The sequence below is a fragment of the Maniola hyperantus genome, chromosome 6 (assembly GCF_902806685.2).
Source record: "Maniola hyperantus chromosome 6, iAphHyp1.2, whole genome shotgun sequence".
Lineage (NCBI taxonomy): Eukaryota > Metazoa > Arthropoda > Insecta > Lepidoptera > Nymphalidae > Maniola > Maniola hyperantus.
Window position 1 is genome coordinate 16,742,899 of NC_048541.1, and position 23,982 is coordinate 16,766,880.

At 54.6% G+C, this 23,982-nt stretch overlaps 1 protein-coding gene across 1 annotated transcript; it reads left to right on the forward strand.

Annotated features, from left to right (window-relative positions):
• Ptp10D (Protein tyrosine phosphatase 10D) lies at positions 1 to 23,944 on the forward strand. The gene is made up of 14 exons (XM_034969275.2): positions 1 to 319; positions 2,414 to 2,672; positions 3,315 to 3,421; positions 3,492 to 3,669; positions 7,944 to 8,319; positions 9,644 to 9,849; positions 9,924 to 10,033; positions 11,380 to 12,097; positions 12,633 to 12,917; positions 17,113 to 17,186; positions 18,802 to 18,921; positions 19,231 to 19,807; positions 19,881 to 21,410; positions 22,390 to 23,944. The coding sequence occupies exons 1-14, from the start codon at positions 155 to 157 to the stop codon at positions 22,419 to 22,421; spliced, it is 4,737 nt and encodes a 1,578-aa protein (XP_034825166.1). The 5' UTR covers positions 1 to 154; the 3' UTR covers positions 22,422 to 23,944.
• Positions 23,945 to 23,982: the final 38 nt, after the last annotated feature.

A 23,982-nucleotide genomic window follows, 5' to 3' on the forward strand; every position in this document is an offset into this window, starting at 1 on the left:
AATCTTGTCAACTTTTGCTATACCTACAGTAATTTGTTTGTATTTTGTTACTTTTGGTAAATGTTAATTGTATTTTATAGTGTTAATTAGTTCTAACTTCTAATGTGGTATAACGCGTTGATATGACGATCCTACGCAACACATTGAATCAACCATGCTCCCACAGGCTGAAACAGATGTTAGTTTGGAAGAGAAAGTGTCATGTGAAATCGGGGAGTCGCCTTCGATGATGTGGATGAGGTCGATTGTGCAAGCGAAGGCTGGACACGCGCGCGCCACGGCCGCCCCGGCCCTGGCGCTCGCGCTCGCCGTCTTCATTGTGAGCAACTCTTCTTTGTTTGTCTACATAATTGGCATAAAACCTGAACCACGGCGTTTTCTCGTTCGTGGCCTAGGGGGCAGGGGCTACACTATGAGATTGCATATTCCGCGCTGAAAACAAACAAAACGCCACAAGTCTATCAGATATATTGAAAATTTACTGTCACTGGTCTGTACGTACACTATTAGAATTACAAACTACCTAGACATGTATTTATAACTAAACCTTTAGTTATTTTAAAACCATAATCAAGTGCTTACATCTTACGTGCACAACAATTTTACAAACAGACATTCTATTTAGTATCTAGCAAATAAATTGAATTTGGGTTTTTTTTTAAATCCTCTACTAACTACTAGAGAAACTATAATAATACCCAATATATAATTAACAGGAAATTCCATGCCCCATCTACAACAAATTGTTCTATTCAACTATTCTTTTTCTTCCACTAGCTTGAAAATTGGTTCTTTAATCAAAAAACAAAATGCCCATTGGCTCTTTTCCGTCTTCAAAAAAATATCAACAGCCACAATTCCCAAGACAACAAATAATACAATATTGTAGAGTCAGCGCTCCACTTAGAGCTATGCGATATAACTTGCAACAAAATATCACAGCCATAATTCCCAAGACAACAAATAATACAAATTGCTGGACAGTTGACACAATTTCGAATGCAGACAAAAATAAGTAAAAAAATTGTCTGTTATCTTATGTAGGTGCTTACTTTGAAGATAATTGTAGTACAAGTTTAAAAGTAACAAAATGTATTGTGATGATTAAACACCATTAGAATTAAACCAATTAGTGTCTAACACTGAATCTAACTTTCTTCTGGAAAGTTGCATCAAAATAACTATTCTTACATCTTGTAATTGTTCACTATTGAGGTGAAAAGTTGTGTGTATCACATGATAGCAGTCTTTTGTTTCCTGTGCCTTTGAATCCCGCCCTACACTCAGGATTCTAACTGACAATCACTTGCTACATTCTTGATTCTACATAGTGTAAAATGTCCATTATTGTGGGCAATAGGCTACTTGACTCATATCTAATTTCGTCCAATAAATGATTATTTATTATAGTATTTTGCTTAAGACAACGAAATATATCAATAACAATTATTAAAAACGCAGGATGGATATATAAATCCAATTTAAAAAAATACAGTTTTTATTTTTATTTGAAAAGCAGAAAACGCTGTCAGCCATGATGTGACGTCATTAAATGTGTAAACAAAGAAATGTCATCCCTATGTGAATGTCATGTGTGGACTAACGTAGTATCCATATATATAAAATTTAAAGTCCTGACTAACTTATATATCAACGCACAGCCTAAACATCTAAACAGCTGGTCCTAGATCCTACATGAAATTTGGTGGGTGTGTTCTTTGTAGGTAAAGAGAAGGTATCCACTAGGAAAGGATTTTTTGAAATTCCACCCCTGAGTGGGTTAAATGGGGGTTTGAAATGTATGAAGTCCACGCGGGCGAAGTCACGAGCATAAGCTAGTTTTTATATATTTCTAAAAACTCATAGTAAACGTAAAAAAAATTCTCTTTAAATCGTTTTCTCTTTATAAATTGAATAAGTTAGGTATTAAGTAAGACTTACAACAAAGTGATCTTTGCAAAAATAAATTTGGGTTTCAGTCGTTAGTCATATAGGATCCCTTTAAGCAAGTCTTCGCGTGTTACGTATATTTATTTCACTGGGCACTCTAATCCACAACTTTCCTATGGTCTTTATCGATGCGTTTTTACATTCTCGGATGATACAATAACGATAAATACTATATTTTTCATGTAAACTAGTATAGAAGTCATGTTTATTAAACTTAGGGAGGTTATGCTGTTGTTTACAAATGCATGACGTCAGAGCACAGATAATCTATCGGCCAAACATGGCCGACAGTGTTTTCACCTGTCTAAGAAAAGTATATTTTTAAATTAAAGTTTTACGGTTTTTAGGGCGCAAAAAAATATAGTGTTAATTTTTTTGATATAATAGGACAAATATTAACCGTTTAAGACCTACTTAAAAAAAGTGTCAACTAGCCTATGGACTGACTCAGGTGGGTTGACAGGCGCTGTGCGGCGCGGGGCGCGGCGCGGACCTCGTCATCGAGATCCCGGGCTGGGGCGGCGCGGGCGACGCGGAGGGCGCGCACTACCGTCTGGACTACCGCCCGCCGCAGGGCTCGCCGGCGCCCAACTTCACGGTGCCCGCGCGCGCCTCTACCATCAACTTCCAGGGCCTGCCCGGCACCAAGTACCACTTCATGCTGTACTACTCCAACGCCACCTTCGCGGACCTGCTCACCTGGAACCAGACCATCATCACAGGTGCCAGTAGCGCCACCACGCTCACTCATTCATCAATAATAACTAGTTTATTCAACAAGAAACTAATATAAGAGTATTAACTAGTACTAATAGTATAACTAGTACTAAGAGTATAACTAGTACTAAGAGTATAACTAGTACTAAGAGTATAACTAGTACTAAGAGTATAACTAGTACTAAGAGTATAACTAGTACTAAGAGTATAACTAGTACTAAGAGTATAACTAGTACTAAGAGTATAACTAGTACTAAGAGTATAACTAGTACTAAGAGTATAACTAGTACTAAGAGTATAACTAGTATAAGAGAATAACGGAATTATTGTAGTTTTGGAACATTATACATTCGACCATGAATGGTTTATGAAATATGCACATTATTAGAACAAGATATAGGTATAATATACTATATTCCACTATTTTTTCATACTGTACTTAGATAAGTTCAGTACTTTCACAGTTCAGTTTTCCCCCAAAAAAGATTAAATCGAACTATAATGAGGTATGCATCAAATATTATAAGAGGAAAAAATCAAACAATTGATTGATTTATTATTCTTAAATAGTGTGGTAACTGTAATCGAAGTAAATGAGTATTTGATCATAACCCTTTCACCTTTGTCACTGAGATGCTCATGTGCAGCGCCGGAGCCGCCCACCAACCTCACGGTGACGCTGGGCCGCAACAAGCAGGCCACCATCTCGTGGGCGCCGCCCGCGCACGGCGACTACACCGGCTTCCGCTTCAAGGTGCGTGCATGGCGTGCTACATGCGGAGACTCGTGCGTGTGTTGTACCTGACGGTGTGTGTGGCGCGCAGGTGGTCCCGCTGACGGAGCGCGTGGACGGCGGCGCGCGCAACGTGACGCTGGAGGGCGCCGGCAACTGGTCGCACGTGCTGCGCGAGCTGTCGCCCGGCGCCACCTACCAGCTGCACGCCTTCACGCTGCTGCACGACAAGGAGAGCGCCGCCTACGCCTCCTTCAACTTCACCACAAGTGAGTGCCGCTAACTCTTTGACTTTGCTTCACCAAGTGATATTAAAATTAAAATGAAATGTCAAGTGAGCTCGGTGGCTATCACTCGATGTTGAGCTCTGAAGCAGCGATCTGTTACATCGTTGAGTCTTGAGCTAACTACTCCGTTGCTACACGAATATAATTCGGCTTAGTGAGGAAACACGTCAGTAATTTTGTTATTGGTAGAAATTGATTAGTGAAGTGATTGAGCTGATAGGTACGTATTTGCTGTCCACAAACATTCCTAACCTACTGTTGTTGGACAACTGAACAACAATATCTCTATCGCTACGTAGGAAGGCACTGCAACATTGAAGAGCTCATTAGATACACAGTCGGTTAACGATCGATTGTTAAAGCGGCAATAACAATGAATCACAGTGACATTAGGACAATATTGAGATCTCGATGCCGTAGGTACAGTACACGGCCGAAAGTAATGTGCATCGGCGTTTAGAATGACATTTGGGCTTTGTAGAGCGTTGTCTCTGTCATTCATACCTATGTGTATAACGTTTTGTCGGTGTTCGAGGACGGAGACAAGTCTGCTACCTCCTTGTACGTACTAGGGACAACCCTCCACCTCCCATATAACGGCTCAACGGCAGTGAACGGCATTGCGTCACGGCGTCACGGCGGCACGTGACTTCGTCCGCTACAGTTTCTGTTTGTATCTTGTGGGTCCTCATCGGTCCCTGTCCCTGGACCCCTGTATCCCCGGGCTATAGAGGTAATAATTGTTGCTTCCCTGTCCACTTTTAGTCTCTTCTTCTCTTTATTGTAAACTAGATGATGCCCGCGACTTCGTCCGCGTGAAAATCCCGTGGGAACTCTTTGAGTTTCCGGGATAAAAAGTAGCCTATGTCCTTCCCCGGGATGTAAACTACCTCTGTACCAAATTTCATCAAAATCTGTTAAACCGTTGGGCTGTAAAAGCTAGCAGATAGACAGACAGACACACTTTCGCATTTGTAATATTAGTATGGAAGTATGGATGTTTTTGGTACAAATAAAAATAAATAAATAAAAAGTCCAAGTTTGTAGAGCCAGCATTTTGAGCTGTATAGGTACCGTACCTATACCTATACAGTATAGGTACGGTGATAGTTTTACCTTATAATAGTCCGGTCCGGTCCGGTCCGGTCTCGACTCGACATATGTACTATATTTGTACACGGTAGTCCTGTCTGTCCGGTCTCGACTCGAGATATGTACTATATTTGTACACGGTAGTCCTGTCTGTCCGGTCTCGACTCGAGATATGTACTATATTTGTACACGGTAGTCCTGTCTGTCCGGTCTCGACTCGAGATATGTACTATATTTGTACACGGTAGTCCTGTCTGTCCGGTCTCGACTCGAGATATGTACTATATTTGTACACGGTAGTCCTGTCTGTCCGGCATCGATAGGGATTCTAACGTCGATGGCGAAGGGAGGAAAGGTATGTGTGTTTGTCACATTTCAGCTCGCCGCCGCGCGAACTACGCATTTTTCAGGAGATACTGAAAACGTGGGGCGATGACGTCATCCCAATTTCCTTCTCGGATCCAGTCCTATCCAACTAGACAAGTTAAATAAAATAAAAAATGCTAATGCACTCAGTGTCACTCGGGATGATGAACTGATTCTAACGACACCCCATACATTCAAACCTGTTCAGGCAAGTTACGTAAGGGCGGCTACCTGGAGCGGGGGTTGAAGGTAGAAGTCCTTTTTGGTTGTGAAAATGATTTTATTAGGACATTCGTGTCGACATTAGGACACGAAGGCCTTTACTTGACTATATCTTATCTAAATTACACATACTACTTATGCTAGATTAATGATGCCTTAATACTATGCTATATGATTTTATATCAGTGTCCCCTCTTATACTCAGTTAGCACCAGAAATCACGTACGGTACTGGCTGCAGACCTTGATGACTCTATGTGCCGGAACGTGATGAGATGGCATATTTCCACACGGAGCTGAGCTGCTGGAAGACATGTTAGCTCCCCCGGCGATGCCTGGGTTTTATATAGAATATAGCTAAGGATAGCTGTATCCGTAACTGGCATGTAGAAGTTATGGTGAAACAAACAAACACACACATATTATAGAATCCTGAAACATTACACTCCTTTTTTGTAAAAAGCATGTTGGCATGGGTGTTCTGCAATGTGCGATCTGCATTCTGCCTTCGTGGAGTGGCAGACGGCAGCGGGGGATGGTCTGACTGCTTCGTACTAACACCACTAATGTCCACATCCACTACTAACTAACGCGCGTCTCCCCGACAGCGCGCGAGTCGCGGCGGCGCGGGCGCGACGCGACAGTCGCACGACGGCGCGACCGACGCGCGACGGTACCGATAACATATTATACTTCATTAGTTTCATGTATTTTCACGCTTTTCTAACCATGAACGTTTATAAGAGATTGCTGTGCGTGGCCAATTCGCTCGCTTGTAGGATTGCATTCGTTTGATCGTTATAATATTTATATTTATTGCATGTTTGTATCTGCCGTACAACGGCGAGCGAAGTAAATGTTTATTACTTACGAGCAAGCGATCTTATCCAAGCATAATAATTGCGTTTATTGCCCGTGGTACCAGTAGTACCAGTAGTACCAGTAGTACCAGTAGTACCAGTAGTACCAGTAGTACCAGTAGTACTGCAGTTGATAGTAGTACCACGGGCAATAAAAAATTTCAAAAATAAACTTTGAATTGCAAATAGAAAAAAAATAAAAACACAATCACAAATCTTTGAAATGCTAACATTTGACCTTACACGAGCAAAATTTAATAAAATAACAAAAGCAAACATTAAATTAAAACAATGGGATAGATTTACTGGCTAAACTATAAGTCCCGCAAATTGCTAATGCGCGTGACCGCCATTTTAGTGACGTTACGTAGACTGAAGTTTCGAGCTGATGGTATATTTTTATTTCGGCTGACGTCATAATGACGTCATTTCGATGTTAATGAGACATGGTTCCAGCGCAATAGCAATTTGCGCGACTTATACGATGAATTTTATTTCACATGAAGTAAGTATGTGAATTTTTTATTTGCCTAATAAAATAATAAATAGGTAATAATAATACCTTAGTATACCTTTTTAGTACGCGACGGGTCGAGAGGGCACTCGGCAAGGATAAGCTCCGCACACCCGCACAGCCCCCCCACTAATACGGTGCGGGTAAATTCATCGTATAAGTCCCGCAAATTGCTATTGAGCTGGAACCATGTCTCATTAACATCGAAATGACGTCATTCTGACGTCAGCATAATTATTCATTAATATAGCATTATGATTCATTTTGATGTAGCTGCATGCCACTAGATGAATGATATTTGTTTCGGTTACATATGTCGTATGTACGTAAGCACGGCTCCGCTCTCCCAGCTTGTGACGCACGAGCCCAGGGCTACACACTATATTATTATTTGTGTCTAGAACGGCCAAAAATGTCCCTTGATTTAAAAATTATACGTACAGCCACAAGCGAAGTTATTCCATTCAAAATTGAACCTTTTGTTAGCGTTTAGGAACAAATAAAAGCTAATATAAAACTCGTGGGCGTATATTATTTAGTTTGGCACGACCGCTTGTAGCCGTGTGGCATGTGGCGTGTGGCGTGTGGCGTGTGGCGTGTGGCGTGTGGCGTGTGGCGTGCCTGTAGTCCTGGGCTCCGTCCTCTGCGGCGCCGCTGGCTCTCCTCTATGTTCCGACGTGTAGCGCTCCGTGTTCTCGAACTGTTCAATAATTCGGTTGTACGCAATCTAGCCTAACACTATTTTAGTTCAATTTGAGTGAAACCTACAAATAAATGGTTTTTGGTACAAGTATCTGTTTGGGTCCTAGAAGTATCTCTGTTTGGGCTCTGCTTGTCCCCAAAGGAGCCTAGATCCTGGGGCCGCGGCCGAGAGCACCACCTGACTCGGACAAGCGAAGGGCAAGGTTGCTGTATACACTATACATATAATGATTTCTGTGACGAGTGTTCCCCGGGATGTTAGAAGTCACTTAGACCTCAGGACAAGGGGCAAGCCGGTACCCTAGGGATGGAGAGTTTTGAGCTAAGACCATAAAAACATGTGCCAAAAATCTGATTACACTATTTATTTAGAGATTGATGTCTATTATTCTCGAACTAATACGTTTAGCTCCATCGAGTTAGCTGAGGTTCACGTACAACCGTCCGATAGCAGTCGGAACTGTTACGTGTAGACTGTAGAGGAACTTGTGTGTTGCGCAGAGCCCAACACGCCCGGCAAGTTCATCGTGTGGTTCCGCAACGAGACCACGCTGCTGGTGCTGTGGCAGCCGCCCTACCCGCCCGGCGCCTACACGCACTACAAGGTGTCCATCGAGCCGCAAGACGCGCGCGACTCCGAGCTGTACGTGGAGAAGGAGGGCGAGCCGCCCGGCCCCGCGCAGGCCGCCTTCAAGGGCCTGGTGCCGGGCCGCGCCTACAACATCAGCGTGCAGACCGTGTCCGACGCGCAGCTGTCGGCGCCCACCACGGCGCAGTACCGCACCGTGCCGCTGCGCCCGCGCAACGTGTCCGTCGACCCCGCGCTGCGCTCCGAGACCGCCTTCCGCGTCGCCTGGCTGCCGCCCGCCGACCAGAGGTGAGTGTGTCTACGTACGTACGTACATACACGCGACACACGGCGCAGTACCGCACCGTGCCGCTGCGCCCGCGCAACGTGTCCGTCGACCCCGCGCTGCGCTCCGAGACCGCCTTCCGCGTCGCCTGGCTGCCGCCCGCCGACCAGAGGTGAGTGTGTCTACGTACGTACGTACATACACGCGACACACGGCGCAGTACCGCACCGTGCCGCTGCGCCCGCGCAACGTGTCCGTCGACCCCGCGCTGCGCTCCGAGACCGCCTTCCGCGTCGCCTGGCTGCCGCCCGCCGACCAGAGGTGAGTGTGTCTACGTACGTACGTACATACACGCGACACACGGCGCAGTACCGCACCGTGCCGCTGCGCCCGCGCAACGTGTCCGTCGACCCCGCGCTGCGCTCCGAGACCGCCTTCCGCGTCGCCTGGCTGCCGCCCGCCGACCAGAGGTGAGTGTGTCTACGTACGTACGTACATACACGCGACACACGGCGCAGTACCGCACCGTGCCGCTGCGCCCGCGCAACGTGTCCGTCGACCCCGCGCTGCGCTCCGAGACCGCCTTCCGCGTCGCCTGGCTGCCGCCCGCCGACCAGAGGTGAGTGTGTCTACGTACGTACGTACATACACGCGACACACGGCGCAGTACCGCACCGTGCCGCTGCGCCCGCGCAACGTGTCCGTCGACCCCGCGCTGCGCTCCGAGACCGCCTTCCGCGTCGCCTGGCTGCCGCCCGCCGACCAGAGGTGAGTGTGTCTACGTACGTACGTACATACACGCGACACACGGCGCAGTACCGCACCGTGCCGCTGCGCCCGCGCAACGTGTCCGTCGACCCCGCGCTGCGCTCCGAGACCGCCTTCCGCGTCGCCTGGCTGCCGCCCGCCGACCAGAGGTGAGTGTGTCTACGTACGTACGTACATACACGCGACACACGGCGCAGTACCGCACCGTGCCGCTGCGCCCGCGCAACGTGTCCGTCGACCCCGCGCTGCGCTCCGAGACCGCCTTCCGCGTCGCCTGGCTGCCGCCCGCCGACCAGAGGTGAGTGTGTCTACGTACGTACGTACATACACGCGACACACGGCGCAGTACCGCACCGTGCCGCTGCGCCCGCGCAACGTGTCCGTCGACCCCGCGCTGCGCTCCGAGACCGCCTTCCGCGTCGCCTGGCTGCCGCCCGCCGACCAGAGGTGAGTGTGTCTACGTACGTACGTACATACACGCGACACACGGCGCAGTACCGTACCGAGCGGACGTGGAGCTGCGGGTACCTACGTAGCGACACGGCGGACGCGCCATCTGACACGTGCTTTCCGTTGCAGCGAGTTTGAGAAGTACCAGATATCCGTGTCGGCGGGGGGCGCGGGCGGCGCGGGCGCGCGGCGTCTGCCGCCGCAGCTGCGCGCGCGCGACGAGCCGCCGCACTGCTCGTTCGAGGGGCTGGAGCCCGGCGCGCACTACGCCGTCACCGTCAAGACCATGTCCGGCAAGGTGACGTCGTGGCCGGCCGCCGCCGACGTGACGCTCAGTGAGTACCGCCTCGCCAGTGAGTGCCACACAGTGAGTGTAGTGCACACAGTGACAAGGCGCCTCGTGTTGCAGAGCCGCTGCCGGTGCGCGAGCTGAGCGCGCGGCGCGCGGAGGCCGCGGAGGGCGGCGGCGTGCTGCTGCGGTGGACGCCGGCCGAGGGCAGCACGCAGGACGAGTACAAGGTCACGACTATATATGTATATAATCAACGCGCAGTACAAAACCGAATGTTGCACAGAACATCGACGTACGAAGTCGCGGCCATCGGCTAGTTTTACTGTATAACTCAAGTGGCCGGTTTTTTTTATTGGCGAGTCAGGCTCGCGCAATGAGGGTTCCGTACTACAGTCGTATTTTGTCGACATTTTGCACGATAATTCAAAAACTATGATGCATAAAAATAAATAAATATCTGTTTTAGAATGTACAGGTGAAGACCTTTCATATGATACCCCACTTGATATAGTCACTCACTTTGAAAGTTGAAAGTACGAATTATTAGTTCATGACCACAATTTAATTTTTTGTGTGTGATCTAACCCTAAATTCACGGTTTTTAGATTTTTCCCCAAATGTCAGCTATAAGATGTACCTACCTGCCAAACATGATTCTAGGTCAACGGGAAGTACCCTGTAGGTTTCTTGACAGACAGACAGACAGACAACAAAGTGATCTTATAAGGGTTCAGTTTTTCGTTTTGAGGTACGGAACCCTAAAAAATGATTTCTTTCCGTGAGGCGTTTGTCGTTTCCCCACACAGCGGGCGTCCCATGTTTTTTGTTTTAAATCTTACAAGTATCTTAAGTATATAAAAGGGTAAGGTGACTAACTGACTGACTGATCTGTCACCGCATAGCTCAAACTACTGGACGGATCGGGCTGAAATTTGGATAGCCAATAGCTATTACGGCGTAGGCATTCGCTAAGAAAGGACTTTTGAAAATACAACCCCTAGGGGGTGAAATAAGGGTTCAAAATTTGTGTAGTCCACACGGACAAAGTCGCGAGCATAAGCTAGTTATTTTATAATTTTTAGCCCATTTTAAAAACGTGGTATTCAGCGTTTAAACTATCGTGAGTGATTTCCATTATTAATATTACATTACAGGTAGATATTACATTACAGGTAGATATTACATTACAGGTAGATATTACATTACAGGTAGATATTACATTACAGGTAGATATTACATTACAGGTAGATATTACATTACAGGTAGATATTACATTACAGGTAGATATTACATTACAGGTAGATATTACATTACAGGTAGATATTACATTACAGGTAGATATTACATTACAGGTAGATATTAGATAAACGAGGTATTTATAAATGATGATATTATTTATTTTTAATTTTTAGTATTTTTATCAACCGACTTCAAAAAAGGAGGAGGTTCTCAATTCGTCGGAATATTTTTTTTATTTCTCTCTCTCTCTTGATTAGCTGTTCAAGTGTTTAGCTCGTCACGACCAACGGCCGCACCGACAACAACGTGTTAACGTGTGAGAGTCGTCCGGCAGGTGTCCTACCACGAGACGGGGCCGTCGCGCGACGACAGCAACGCGCTCAGCACGCCGCGCAGCAACGCCACGCTGCAGGCGCTGCTGCCGGGCCGCAACTACACCGTGAGCGTGGCGGCAGTGTCGCGCGGCGTGCCCTCCAACGAGTCCGTGACGGCCGTGGCCACGCGGCCGCTGGCGCCCGCGCTGCGCGCCGCCGCGCCGCAGCAGCGCGCGCTGCAGCTGGCCTGGAGCTCCGACGTCAACTCGCGCCAGGAGCGCTACGAGCTGCGCTACCGCCGCCGCGGCGCCGAGCCCGCGCGCCTGCTGGACACCCGCGCCACCAACGCCACGCTGGAGGAGCTGGTGCCCGGCGCCGTGTACGAGATCCAGCTGGCCGCCGTGAGCCACGGCCTGCGCAGCGAGCCGCACACCGTGCTCAAGCCCGTGCGGCCGCTGCCGCCCGAGTGGCTGGGCGTGGAGCGCGCCACGTCCAACTCCGTGCTGCTGCGCTGGCGCGGGCCGCGCGACGGGCTGGTGGGCGCCTACGCCGTGCGCTACGGGCCGGCCGACGCGCCCGCGCGCCGCCTGGCGCCGCTGCCGCCGGCCGCCGACCACGCCGAGATCACCGACATGACGCACGGCGAGCGCTACAGCATCCAGCTGGACTCGCTGAGCGAGGACGCGGCCGGCGAGAGCGTGGACAGCGGCCAGCCGCTCGGCGCGCACCACACCGTCCGTGAGTGATTGTCCTTATTTCTCATTTTATCCAATTTATTTTCTTCTATTAAAAGGAAATTATATTCCAAACGATTTCGCTTTTTAAGTGTATTGATTTTTTAATGCTTATACAAAGAGAGAATAACAGATGAACAGAAATTTGTTTGTTGGGACTCGGGCAATGGTAACAATGTCAGTAACGTCGACTCACCATCTATTCATTTTCATGAAGTCCCACGGTTGAGGAGTGCGCTGTGCAGACTGCAGACTGTGCAGACTGCAGACTGTGCAGACTGCAGACTGTGCAGACTGCAGACTGTGCAGACTGCAGACTGTGCAGACTGCAGAACTCTGCATCAGGATTGTGTCCATATTTTAAAATATCGATTATATATTATGGTCCACAGATTTATTCAAAAGAGAATATGATATGTCTATATTATTACTTAAATTACGTTAAAATGAAATTCAAGGTGAAATATGTGACATATTCGTTAATCAGTCACATGGCATGAGGTCGGTGTGATTGTGCGGCGGTGTGGTGGTTGTCGCAGGGCCCAACCCCGTGTCCAACGTGGCGCAGCTGGCCGACACGCGCAACGTGACGCTGGAGTGGCCGCGCCCCGCCGGCCGCGTGGAGTGGTACCGCGTGCGCTGGTGGGCGGCGGAGGGCGAGGGCGACGCGGCGGCGGAGGACGCGGCGCAGCAGCGCGACGTGGCGGCGGGCGAGGGCCGCGTGCTGCTGGGCGCGCTGCAGCCGGGCCGCGGCTACGCGCTGTCCATCGCCGCGCACTCCTACAACCTGTCCAGCGAGCTGTTCACCATGCACACGAGGACGCGTACGTACCCGCCCCCTACTTGCTGTGCTACGACGCGGCGGCGGGCGAGGGCCGCGTGCTGCTGGGCGCGCTGCAGCCGGGCCGCGGCTACGCGCTGTCCATCGCCGCGCACTCCTACAACCTGTCCAGCGAGCTGTTCACCATGCACACGAGGACGCGTACGTACCCGCCCCCTACTTGCTGTGCTACGACGCGGCGGCGGGCGAGGGCCGCGTGCTGCTGGGCGCGCTGCAGCCGGGCCGCGGCTACGCGCTGTCCATCGCCGCGCACTCCTACAACCTGTCCAGCGAGCTGTTCACCATGCACACGAGGACGCGTACGTACCCGCCCCCTACTTGCTGTGCTACGACGCGGCGGCGGGCGAGGGCCGCGTGCTGCTGGGCGCGCTGCAGCCGGGCCGCGGCTACGCGCTGTCCATCGCCGCGCACTCCTACAACCTGTCCAGCGAGCTGTTCACCATGCACACGAGGACGCGTACGTACCCGCCCCCTACTTGCTGTGCTACGACGCGGCGGCGGGCGAGGGCCGCGTGCTGCTGGGCGCGCTGCAGCCGGGCCGCGGCTACGCGCTGTCCATCGCCGCGCACTCCTACAACCTGTCCAGCGAGCTGTTCACCATGCACACGAGGACGCGTACGTACCCGCCCCCTACTTGCTGTGCTACGACGCGGCGGCGGGCGAGGGCCGCGTGCTGCTGGGCGCGCTGCAGCCGGGCCGCGGCTACGCGCTGTCCATCGCCGCGCACTCCTACAACCTGTCCAGCGAGCTGTTCACCATGCACACGAGGACGCGTACGTACCCGCCCCCTACTTGCTGTGCTACGACGCGGCGGCGGGCGAGGGCCGCGTGCTGCTGGGCGCGCTGCAGCCGGGCCGCGGCTACGCGCTGTCCATCGCCGCGCACTCCTACAACCTGTCCAGCGAGCTGTTCACCATGCACACGAGGACGCGTACGTACCCGCCCCCTACTTGCTGTGCTACGACGCGGCGGCGGGCGAGGGCCGCGTGCTGCTGGGCGCGCTGCAGCCGGGCCGCGGCTACGCGCTGTCCATCGCCGCGCACTCCTACAACCTGTCCAGCGAGCTGTTCACCATGCACACGAGGACGCGTACGTACCCGCCCCCTACTTGCTGTGCTACGACGCGGCGGCGGGCGAGGGCCGCGTGCTGCTGGGCGCGCTGCAGCCGGGCCGCGGCTACGCGCTGTCCATCGCCGCGCACTCCTACAACCTGTCCAGCGAGCTGTTCACCATGCACACGAGGACGCGTACGTACCCGCCCCCTACTTGCTGTGCTACGACGCGGCGGCGGGCGAGGGCCGCGTGCTGCTGGGCGCGCTGCAGCCGGGCCGCGGCTACGCGCTGTCCATCGCCGCGCACTCCTACAACCTGTCCAGCGAGCTGTTCACCATGCACACGAGGACGCGTACGTACCCGCCCCCTACTTGCTGTGCTACGACGCGGCGGCGGGCGAGGGCCGCGTGCTGCTGGGCGCGCTGCAGCCGGGCCGCGGCTACGCGCTGTCCATCGCCGCGCACTCCTACAACCTGTCCAGCGAGCTGTTCACCATGCACACGAGGACGCGTACGTACCCGCCCCCTACTTGCTGTGCTACGACGCGGCGGCGGGCGAGGGCCGCGTGCTGCTGGGCGCGCTGCAGCCGGGCCGCGGCTACGCGCTGTCCATCGCCGCGCACTCCTACAACCTGTCCAGCGAGCTGTTCACCATGCACACGAGGACGCGTACGTACCCGCCCCCTACTTGCTGTGCTACGACGCGGCGGCGGGCGAGGGCCGCGTGCTGCTGGGCGCGCTGCAGCCGGGCCGCGGCTACGCGCTGTCCATCGCCGCGCACTCCTACAACCTGTCCAGCGAGCTGTTCACCATGCACACGAGGACGCGTACGTACCCGCCCCCTACTTGCTGTGCTACGACGCGGCGGCGGGCGAGGGCCGCGTGCTGCTGGGCGCGCTGCAGCCGGGCCGCGGCTACGCGCTGTCCATCGCCGCGCACTCCTACAACCTGTCCAGCGAGCTGTTCACCATGCACACGAGGACGCGTACGTACCCGCCCCCTACTTGCTGTGCTACGACGCGGCGGCGGGCGAGGGCCGCGTGCTGCTGGGCGCGCTGCAGCCGGGCCGCGGCTACGCGCTGTCCATCGCCGCGCACTCCTACAACCTGTCCAGCGAGCTGTTCACCATGCACACGAGGACGCGTACGTACCCGCCCCCTACTTGCTGTGCTACGACGCGGCGGCGGGCGAGGGCCGCGTGCTGCTGGGCGCGCTGCAGCCGGGCCGCGGCTACGCGCTGTCCATCGCCGCGCACTCCTACAACCTGTCCAGCGAGCTGTTCACCATGCACACGAGGACGCGTACGTACCCGCCCCCTACTTGCTGTGCTACGACGCGGCGGCGGGCGAGGGCCGCGTGCTGCTGGGCGCGCTGCAGCCGGGCCGCGGCTACGCGCTGTCCATCGCCGCGCACTCCTACAACCTGTCCAGCGAGCTGTTCACCATGCACACGAGGACGCGTACGTACCCGCCCCCTACTTGCTGTGCTACGACGCGGCGGCGGGCGAGGGCCGCGTGCTGCTGGGCGCGCTGCAGCCGGGCCGCGGCTACGCGCTGTCCATCGCCGCGCACTCCTACAACCTGTCCAGCGAGCTGTTCACCATGCACACGAGGACGCGTACGTACCCGCCCCCTACTTGCTGTGCTACGACGCGGCGGCGGGCGAGGGCCGCGTGCTGCTGGGCGCGCTGCAGCCGGGCCGCGGCTACGCGCTGTCCATCGCCGCGCACTCCTACAACCTGTCCAGCGAGCTGTTCACCATGCACACGAGGACGCGTACGTACCCGCCCCCTACTTGCTGTGCTACGACGCGGCGGCGGGCGAGGGCCGCGTGCTGCTGGGCGCGCTGCAGCCGGGCCGCGGCTACGCGCTGTCCATCGCCGCGCACTCCTACAACCTGTCCAGCGAGCTGTTCACCATGCACACGAGGACGCGTACGTACCCGCCCCCTACTTGCTGTGCTACGACGCGGCGGCGGGCGAGGGCCGCGTGCTGCTGGGCGCGCTGCAGCCGGGCCGCGGCTACGCGCTGTCCATCGCCGCGCACTCCTACAACCTGTCCAGCGAGCTGTTCACCATGCACACGAGGACGCGTACGTACCCGCCCCCTACTTGCTGTGCTACGACGCGGCGGCGGGCGAGGGCCGCGTGCTGCTGGGCGCGCTGCAGCCGGGCCGCGGCTACGCGCTGTCCATCGCCGCGCACTCCTACAACCTGTCCAGCGAGCTGTTCACCATGCACACGAGGACGCGTACGTACCCGCCCCCTACTTGCTGTGCTACGACGCGGCGGCGGGCGAGGGCCGCGTGCTGCTGGGCGCGCTGCAGCCGGGCCGCGGCTACGCGCTGTCCATCGCCGCGCACTCCTACAACCTGTCCAGCGAGCTGTTCACCATGCACACGAGGACGCGTACGTACCCGCCCCCTACTTGCTGTGCTACGACGCGGCGGCGGGCGAGGGCCGCGTGCTGCTGGGCGCGCTGCAGCCGGGCCGCGGCTACGCGCTGTCCATCGCCGCGCACTCCTACAACCTGTCCAGCGAGCTGTTCACCATGCACACGAGGACGCGTACGTACCCGCCCCCTACTTGCTGTGCTACGACGCGGCGGCGGGCGAGGGCCGCGTGCTGCTGGGCGCGCTGCAGCCGGGCCGCGGCTACGCGCTGTCCATCGCCGCGCACTCCTACAACCTGTCCAGCGAGCTGTTCACCATGCACACGAGGACGCGTACGTACCCGCCCCCTACTTGCTGTGCTACGACGCGGCGGCGGGCGAGGGCCGCGTGCTGCTGGGCGCGCTGCAGCCGGGCCAAGGAGACAACCCTCCGGCCGAATCGCGGGAGGGCGCCCGTTCGGTACTTGCTCTTGGCATTTTCCCGGGGCGCCTTCTTGACTCCCTACAAATTATTTTTGTCTCTTCCTTGTCCCTTATGCTCACTCTCCCCCCTTGGGGGCTAGACGTCACTAACACAGCTGTGATCTCCGCTGCTGCTCCTCCTCCTCTTATGCCAATGGTGCGCGAATGCCCGTAGCCGGTTGTAGTTCCCCGCGTGGTTCCTTGCTGTGCTACGACGCGGCGGCGGGCGAGGGCCGCACTGCTACCACCTATCTAATGACGTGCCTCTCCGCAGGGCCGCTGATCCAGTCGGAGATGACCATCGTCAACGAGTCTGACGAGCACGACGACGCGCTGCCGGCCATCCGGGTGAGTCCGCCGCGTCCGCCCTGGGCCTTGTAGCATCGATATGTATTTACGCCTCCGCATCTTCTTTGTTCGACGTCACGACACTATCACACGTCACACAGTGTGTGTTCCACCAATCAGATTATAGTGTCACGTCCATTTTCGATAATCTGATTGGTGGAATCTGCGTTGCGTTCGAGCACACTGCGCAACTTCACAGTCATGATTGTGATACGGAGGTCACGTTTCACTATTTAAAATATATCCACCGACAATACCAACAGTTCGACTCTAACAAACCGCTCGAACACAATTAAGTGGCGCTCATCAAATAATTAAATGCACATTGCCACAAGATGCTAGATTTAGTGTTTACCAGTAACCCGATCAAAAAGCCTATTCAATATCTACACAAACGACCAGCCTAGGGCAAAGGACACTAAAAGCTTCATTTACGCAGACGACCTAGCACTAGCAGCTCAAGCGGACAGCTGCACGAGTGCAGAGCAAGCAATAACCACATCCCTGAACCAGCTCGGTGACTACTATGCGGCAAGTGGACTGAAACCAAACCCAAGTCTGCGTATACCACCTACGTAATGAAGACGCAAATAGGGAACTTAACATCACATATGGCAAAACACAAAATTGTCGCATAATCCCCGTGTTTCCCCAAATACTTGGGCGTAACCCTCGACCGAAGCCTGACAATGAAACAGCACTACATGAACACCCAGCAAAAGGTCTGCACACGCAACAGCTTACTGAGAAAGCTGACGGCGACTTCCTGGGGAGCTGAGGAGAGGTCAGACACGTAGAAGAAAGGAAAAAATTGTGTTTTCTGGGGAGTGGTGGCCGACCTCGCAGATGTCATAAATAGATAATTGTTTAAGTAGGTATTGCGAGCGCCCTATCCCTCCGTACATTCATACGCTGCCAGTACCTGCTGCACAACACGACGTGTCTCGTCCCTCGACTGGACAGACAGACAGACAGACGTGCAAACAGTTTGGTTTTACACGGGGTCGCTCAACAACCGATGCTGGTGTTGAGTTAACTCTAAATATATATGAAGCCTGGGAGGAATCACGTGATGCGCTTGGCGTTTAGCTGTGATCTGTCCAAGGCTTTCGACTGCGTTGCTCATGAAACATTGGGCACGAAATTGCACCATTATGGAATTAGGGGTGCAGCATTGGAATTGATGAGTAATGAACCTAAATGATAGAATACAAAGGGTAGACGTGAATGGAAAGCGATCCGTTGTAAAAATGGGGGTGCCACAAGGTTCCATCTTAGGACCTTTTCTGTTCTTCATTTACATCAATGACCTTCCTTACCTCAGGACAGTTACGGGATAGTCTTGTTTGCTGATGATACATCACTTTTATTTAAAATCAATCGATACTTAACAACTTTTGATGAAGTAAACAATTCTCTCACCAAGGTGGAACAGTGGTTCGAAGCTAATAACCTGCTTCTCAACGGGAAAAACACTATGTATTAAATTCACTTTACACTTCAGCATTACCGTCACGTTCAAGTAACATGAACCTTAACGACTCTCAGGTTTGTTCGTATACAGCCAGCGTTCCGCCGAAACGTTGCAATATTACAATTGTGACGTGCCGCGCAGGTGCTGTACACGCGCACGCCGGCGGCGGCGACGCTCTTCGACGCGTACCGCTTCCGGCTGGAGGGCGGCGACGAGCCCGCGCGCTGGCAGACGCGCGCCGCCGACGCCGCCGACCAGCAGGTGAGGTGACGTGCCGCGCAGGTGCTGTACACGCGCACGCCGGCGGCGGCGACGAGCCCGCGCGCTGGCAGACGCGCGCCGCCGACGCCGCCGACCAGCAGGTGAGGTGACGTGCCGCGCAGGTGCTGTACACGCGCACGCCGGCGGCGGCGACGAGCCCGCGCGCTGGCAGACGCGCGCCGCCGACGCCGCCGACCAGCAGGTGAGGTGACGTGCCGCGCAGGTGCTGTACACGCGCACGTCGGCGGGGCGACGCGGCCGCCGACGTGCCGCGCAGGTCGTGTTTGTGTACGTGGTGCTCGTGCGCAGGTGGAGTTCCCGGGGCTGGTGCCGGGGCGGCTGTACAACCTCACCATGTGGACGGTGTCGCGCAACGTGACGTCGCACCCCGTGCAGCGCCAGGCGCGCCTGTTCCCGCGCCCCGTGGCCGCCCTGCGCGCCACGGCGGCGGGCGCGCGCGCCGTGGCGCTGGCGTGGCCGCGCCCGCCCGGCGACTTCACGGACTTCGAGCTGCAGTGGCTGGCGGCGCCCGACGCGCTGGAGGCGCGCACCACGCGCGACCTGGCGCTCACGGTGGACGGCCTGCGCCCCTACACCGAGTACACGTTCAGCGTGGAGGTGCGCTCGGGCACGCCCGCCACCATCCTCACGCGCTCGGCGGCGCGCTCGGCCTCCGTGCGCACGCTGGAGGCGCCGCCCGCCGCGCCCTCCCGCTTCCAGCCCGCCGACACCAAGCCCGCGGAGATCACGTTCACGTGGGAGCTGCCGCCGCGCGACGCGCACGGCGTGCTGCAGCGCTTCGTGCTGGAGTACTTCCCGCCCGACGAGCCCGCCGCCGCGCGCCGCCTCGAGTTCCCGGCCGCGGCGCGCGAGGGCACCATCACCGGTGAGTACCTGCCTGCTACCTACCTGGTCCTCGCGCGTTGCACTCGAGCTGACGTGTGTGTGTGTGTGTGCAGGGCTGACGGCGGGCGCGGAGTACGAGTTCCGGCTGGCGGCGGAGTCGCGCGCGGGCGCGGGCGCGGCGGCGGCGTGGCGCGCGCGCACGGCCATCGCCGCGCCGCCGCGCCCGCGCGCGCTGCCCGCCGCCGTGCGCCGCACCACCAGCACGGTCACGGTGCGCTTCCGCGCAGACGACTTCTCGCCCGCCAACGGCAACGTGACGGCCTACGCGCTCGTGGTGGCCGAGGAGCCGCGCGACGCGCCCGCGCAGCTGCCCGCCTGGCGCGACGTGCAGCGCCTGGCGGTGTGGCCGCCCTACCAGGTGTCGGAGCCCTACTACCCGTTCCGCGGCGGCTCCGTGGAGGAGTTCACGCTGGGCTCGGAGCGCTGCGAGGGCGGCGCGCGCTACTGCAACGGGCCGCTGAAGCCGGGCACGCGCTACTACGTGAAGCTGCGCGCCTTCACCGCGCGCGACAAGTTCACCGACACCGCGTACGCCGTGGTGTACACCGACGCCGACCACACGGGCTGGCTGGCGGGCGGCGCCGCGGCCGGCGCGCTGCTGCTGGCGCTGGCGGCGGGCGCGCTGCTGCTGCGCCGGCGCCGCGCCGCGCCCGCGCCCGCCGCGCCCGCCGCCAGCCGCCCGGTGCGCGTGGCCGACTTCGCCGAGCACTACCGCCGCATGGCCGCCGACTCCGACTTCCGCTTCAGCGAGGAGTTCGACGAGCTGAAGCACGTGGGGCGCGAGCAGCCGTGCGCCGCCGCCGACCTGCCCGTCAACCGGCCCAAGAACCGCTTCACCAACATCCTGCCGTACGACCACTCGCGCTACAAGCTGCAGCCCGTGGACGACGAGGAGGGCAGCGACTACATCAACGCCAACTACGTGCCGGGCCACTCCAGCCCGCGCGAGTTCATCGTGACGCAGGGCCCGCTGCACTGCACGCGCGACGACTTCTGGCGCATGGTGTGGGAGTCGGGCAGCCGCGCCGTGGTGATGCTGACGCGCTGCGTGGAGAAGGGCCGCGAGAAGTGCGACCGCTACTGGCCCTACGACACGCGGCCCGTGCTGTACGGCGACATCGCCGTCACGGCGCTCAACGAGAGCCGCTACCCCGACTGGACCGTCACCGAGCTGGCCGCCAGCCGCGGCGCCGAGCAGCGCGTCGTCACGCACCTGCACTTCACCACGTGGCCCGACTTCGGCGTGCCGTCGCCGCCCACGGCGCTGGCGCGCTTCGTGCGCGCCTTCCGCGAGCGCTGCCCGCCGGCGCCCGACGCGCGCCCCGTCGTGGTGCACTGCAGCGCGGGCGTGGGCCGCTCCGGCACCTTCATCACGCTGGACCGCGCGCTGCAGCAGCTGGCGGCGCACGCCGACGCGCTCGACATCTTCGGCATGGTGCACGCCATGCGGCGCGAGCGCGTGTGGATGGTGCAGACGGAGCAGCAGTACATCTGCATCCACCAGTGCGTGCTGGCCGCGCTGGAGGGCGCCGACCTGCAGCCGCCGCCGCCCGCCAACCACCACCACAACGCCGCCTTCGAAGGTGAGTCATTCCGTGGTTGTACAATCTCTAAACTAAAGTGGCAAGAAAAACCGGCTATCGAGAGATTGTGTGAGTGCGAAACAATTACCCCGTCGTATGGCGGTGTGAGGTGTGAGGTGTGAGGTGTGAGGTGTGAAGTGTGAGGTGTGAGGTGTGAGGTGTGAGGTGTGAGGTGTGAGGTGTGAGGTGTGAGGTGTGAGGTCTGAGGTGTGAGGTGTGAGGTGTGAGGTGTGAGGTGTGAGGTGTGAGGTGTGAGGTGTGAGGTGTGAGGTGTGAGGTGTGAGGTGTGAGGTGTGAGGTGTGAAGTGTGAGGTGTGAGGTGTGAGGTGTGAGGTGTGAGGTATGAGGTATGAGGTACTGCTAAATGACCAGTTGGTACAACAATGGGGCCGATTCTCTTGTACACAATCTCTAAACTAAACTAAATTTAACAGGTCTAAATCTAGTGCTATCCTTTTGCGCAAGCAACATTATGAAAGGGATATCAATAGATTTAGACGTGCCATTTTAGGTTAGTTTAGAGATTGTGTACAACGGAATTAACCACATTATAGTGCTAAAGAGGCAAAAAAGAGACAGTTCTCCGAGGTTCGTGGAGCGCGCTAACGCGTGTGTTGCGTGGACAGGTGCGCGCTACGGGCGCGGCGGCGCCGGGCGGCGCGTCACCGAGCAAGTCGCATGCCTCTCTCTCTCTCTCTCTCTCTCCCCCACTCCCACTCCCACTCCCACTCCCACTCATTACTAACGCCTCTCTACAGAAGTGTGCTCTTGTCGGTTTGTGGTGATCATGGCCTCCCAGTAATATGTTAGCGTCCACATAAGTAACATGCCATTTGTATACAGTAATGTTTTACCATCGTTCAAATAATATGCAACCGCTTTGTTGAAATGAAACACAGTGAATGGTAATAATTGTAGTTAGTCGTCACCCAGAGGCTAGAGCCACTCCTAGTGCGACTGATGCGTGCTTCTGTTGCAGACGACGAGGGCATCGTGGAGTCGGGCATGTGAGGCGCCTCCGTGCAGCGCGGCTGACGTGTGCTTCTGTTGCAGACGACGAGGGCATCGTAGAGTCGGGCATGTGAGACGTCTCCGTGCAGCGCGGCTGACGCGTGTCACACAACATGGACAAACGGTCTTCGTGAAATAGAACATCCTCTTGGCACAAATTCTTGGCCTAGTTTGACAGGTGTAAAACTAGTGCTGTCTTTTTCAGTTTTTTTACAAAAAAAAGATAACACTAGCTTTGTAGATAGAATTATTATCTGTCATTAATTTAGACTGGTCGTGTTTTGCAGAACTTGTCGATATAGCTATAAGAGTTTACATCCGACCCGACGAGCGATGATAGAATTCGAGATCGAAACATCATAATGTCGTAGTGAAATGGATCTAAAGTCCCTCGAGTTAAAGTCAAAAATTCAGTACCACTGATTTTAATTTCATGTTGACGCTTAGAGCGTTTGGCTGTAAATGTATAGACGAACTTATGCTTTGAAACAAGGTAGTTAAGGTCTATTTTGCTTTTACATAATGTTTCGACGGTCGAATGCTATCAGCGTCACTGGGAGCACACAGCGTAGTGTTTTGTGTACTCGCGAACAATTGCGCCATCTTGCGGAACGCAGTCTCGAACGGAGGAGGCTTTTTATATTGCACTAGCTGATTCCCGCGACTTCGTATGCGTGGATTTAGGTTTTTTTAAAAATCCCGTGGGAATTCATCAGTTTTCCGGGATAAAAAATAGCCTATGTCCTTCCCCGGGATATAAGCTAACTCTGTACCAAATTTCATCAAAATCGGTTGAACGGTTGGGCCGTGAAAAGCTAGCAGACAGACAGACAGACAGACACACTTTCGTATTTATAATATTAGTATGGATTTGTGAATGATCGAAACTCCTTGTTTGTAGCGTTTATAGGGTTCCGTATCTCCAAAGAAAAAAGGAACTCTTTAGGGTCACTTCGTTGTCTGTCTGTTTGTCTATCGTATCTGTCGAGGCCCGTCAAGGGAATCAAAAACTATGTACTTCGCGTTGACCTGTAATCATGTTTGGCACTTAGCAATGTCTTATAGCACAAGTAAAGGGGAAATCCGAAAGCCGTAAGTAGAACTTTATTTTTATTTTTTGTAGTAACGATAGTACGGAACCCTCGCACTTGACTGGTGTGTGTTTTGGCTTTGCTGGCAGCTCGCCCATACCTGTTTATACTTTTATTGTTTATACTTTTTATAGATTTTAATTATTTTTAAGTGATGACATATTGAATCTCAAAGTGTACTTACAAAACTTTTCCTACTTACATTTTTGTATTGAATATTCATAATGAAATTTTATAATATGTGTACTTAACGAAATGTTAACCCCTGCGAGTAAATAGCAATAAGCAAAAGTTTTACAACCGATATACGATATAGGTACGAAGTAATTCCAATTCAAAATTGGCAAAGGTTTTGCATTCAAAATGCATCTGCTTCATGGTATCTAGGTACTTGAATAGGTACTTATATTAAAGTTTACATTATTTTTACAATTTAGTGTTTTATTTTGAAACCACAGTATATTCTTTCG

What these genes read in the sequence shown, in the direction of transcription:
- Ptp10D (XM_034969275.2), top strand. Translation starts at nt 155, where the DNA reads ATGCTCCCACAGGCTGAAACAGATGTTAGTTTGGAAGAGAAAGTGTCA. An exon ending in CCGACGCCGCCGACCAGCAG is followed by an intron (nt 18,922 to 19,230) that starts GTGAGGTGACGT and finishes GCTCGTGCGCAG; the next exon opens with GTGGAGTTCCCGGGGCTGGT. An exon ending in CCACAACGCCGCCTTCGAAG is followed by an intron (nt 21,411 to 22,389) that starts GTGAGTCATTCC and finishes CTTCTGTTGCAG; the next exon opens with ACGACGAGGGCATCGTGGAG.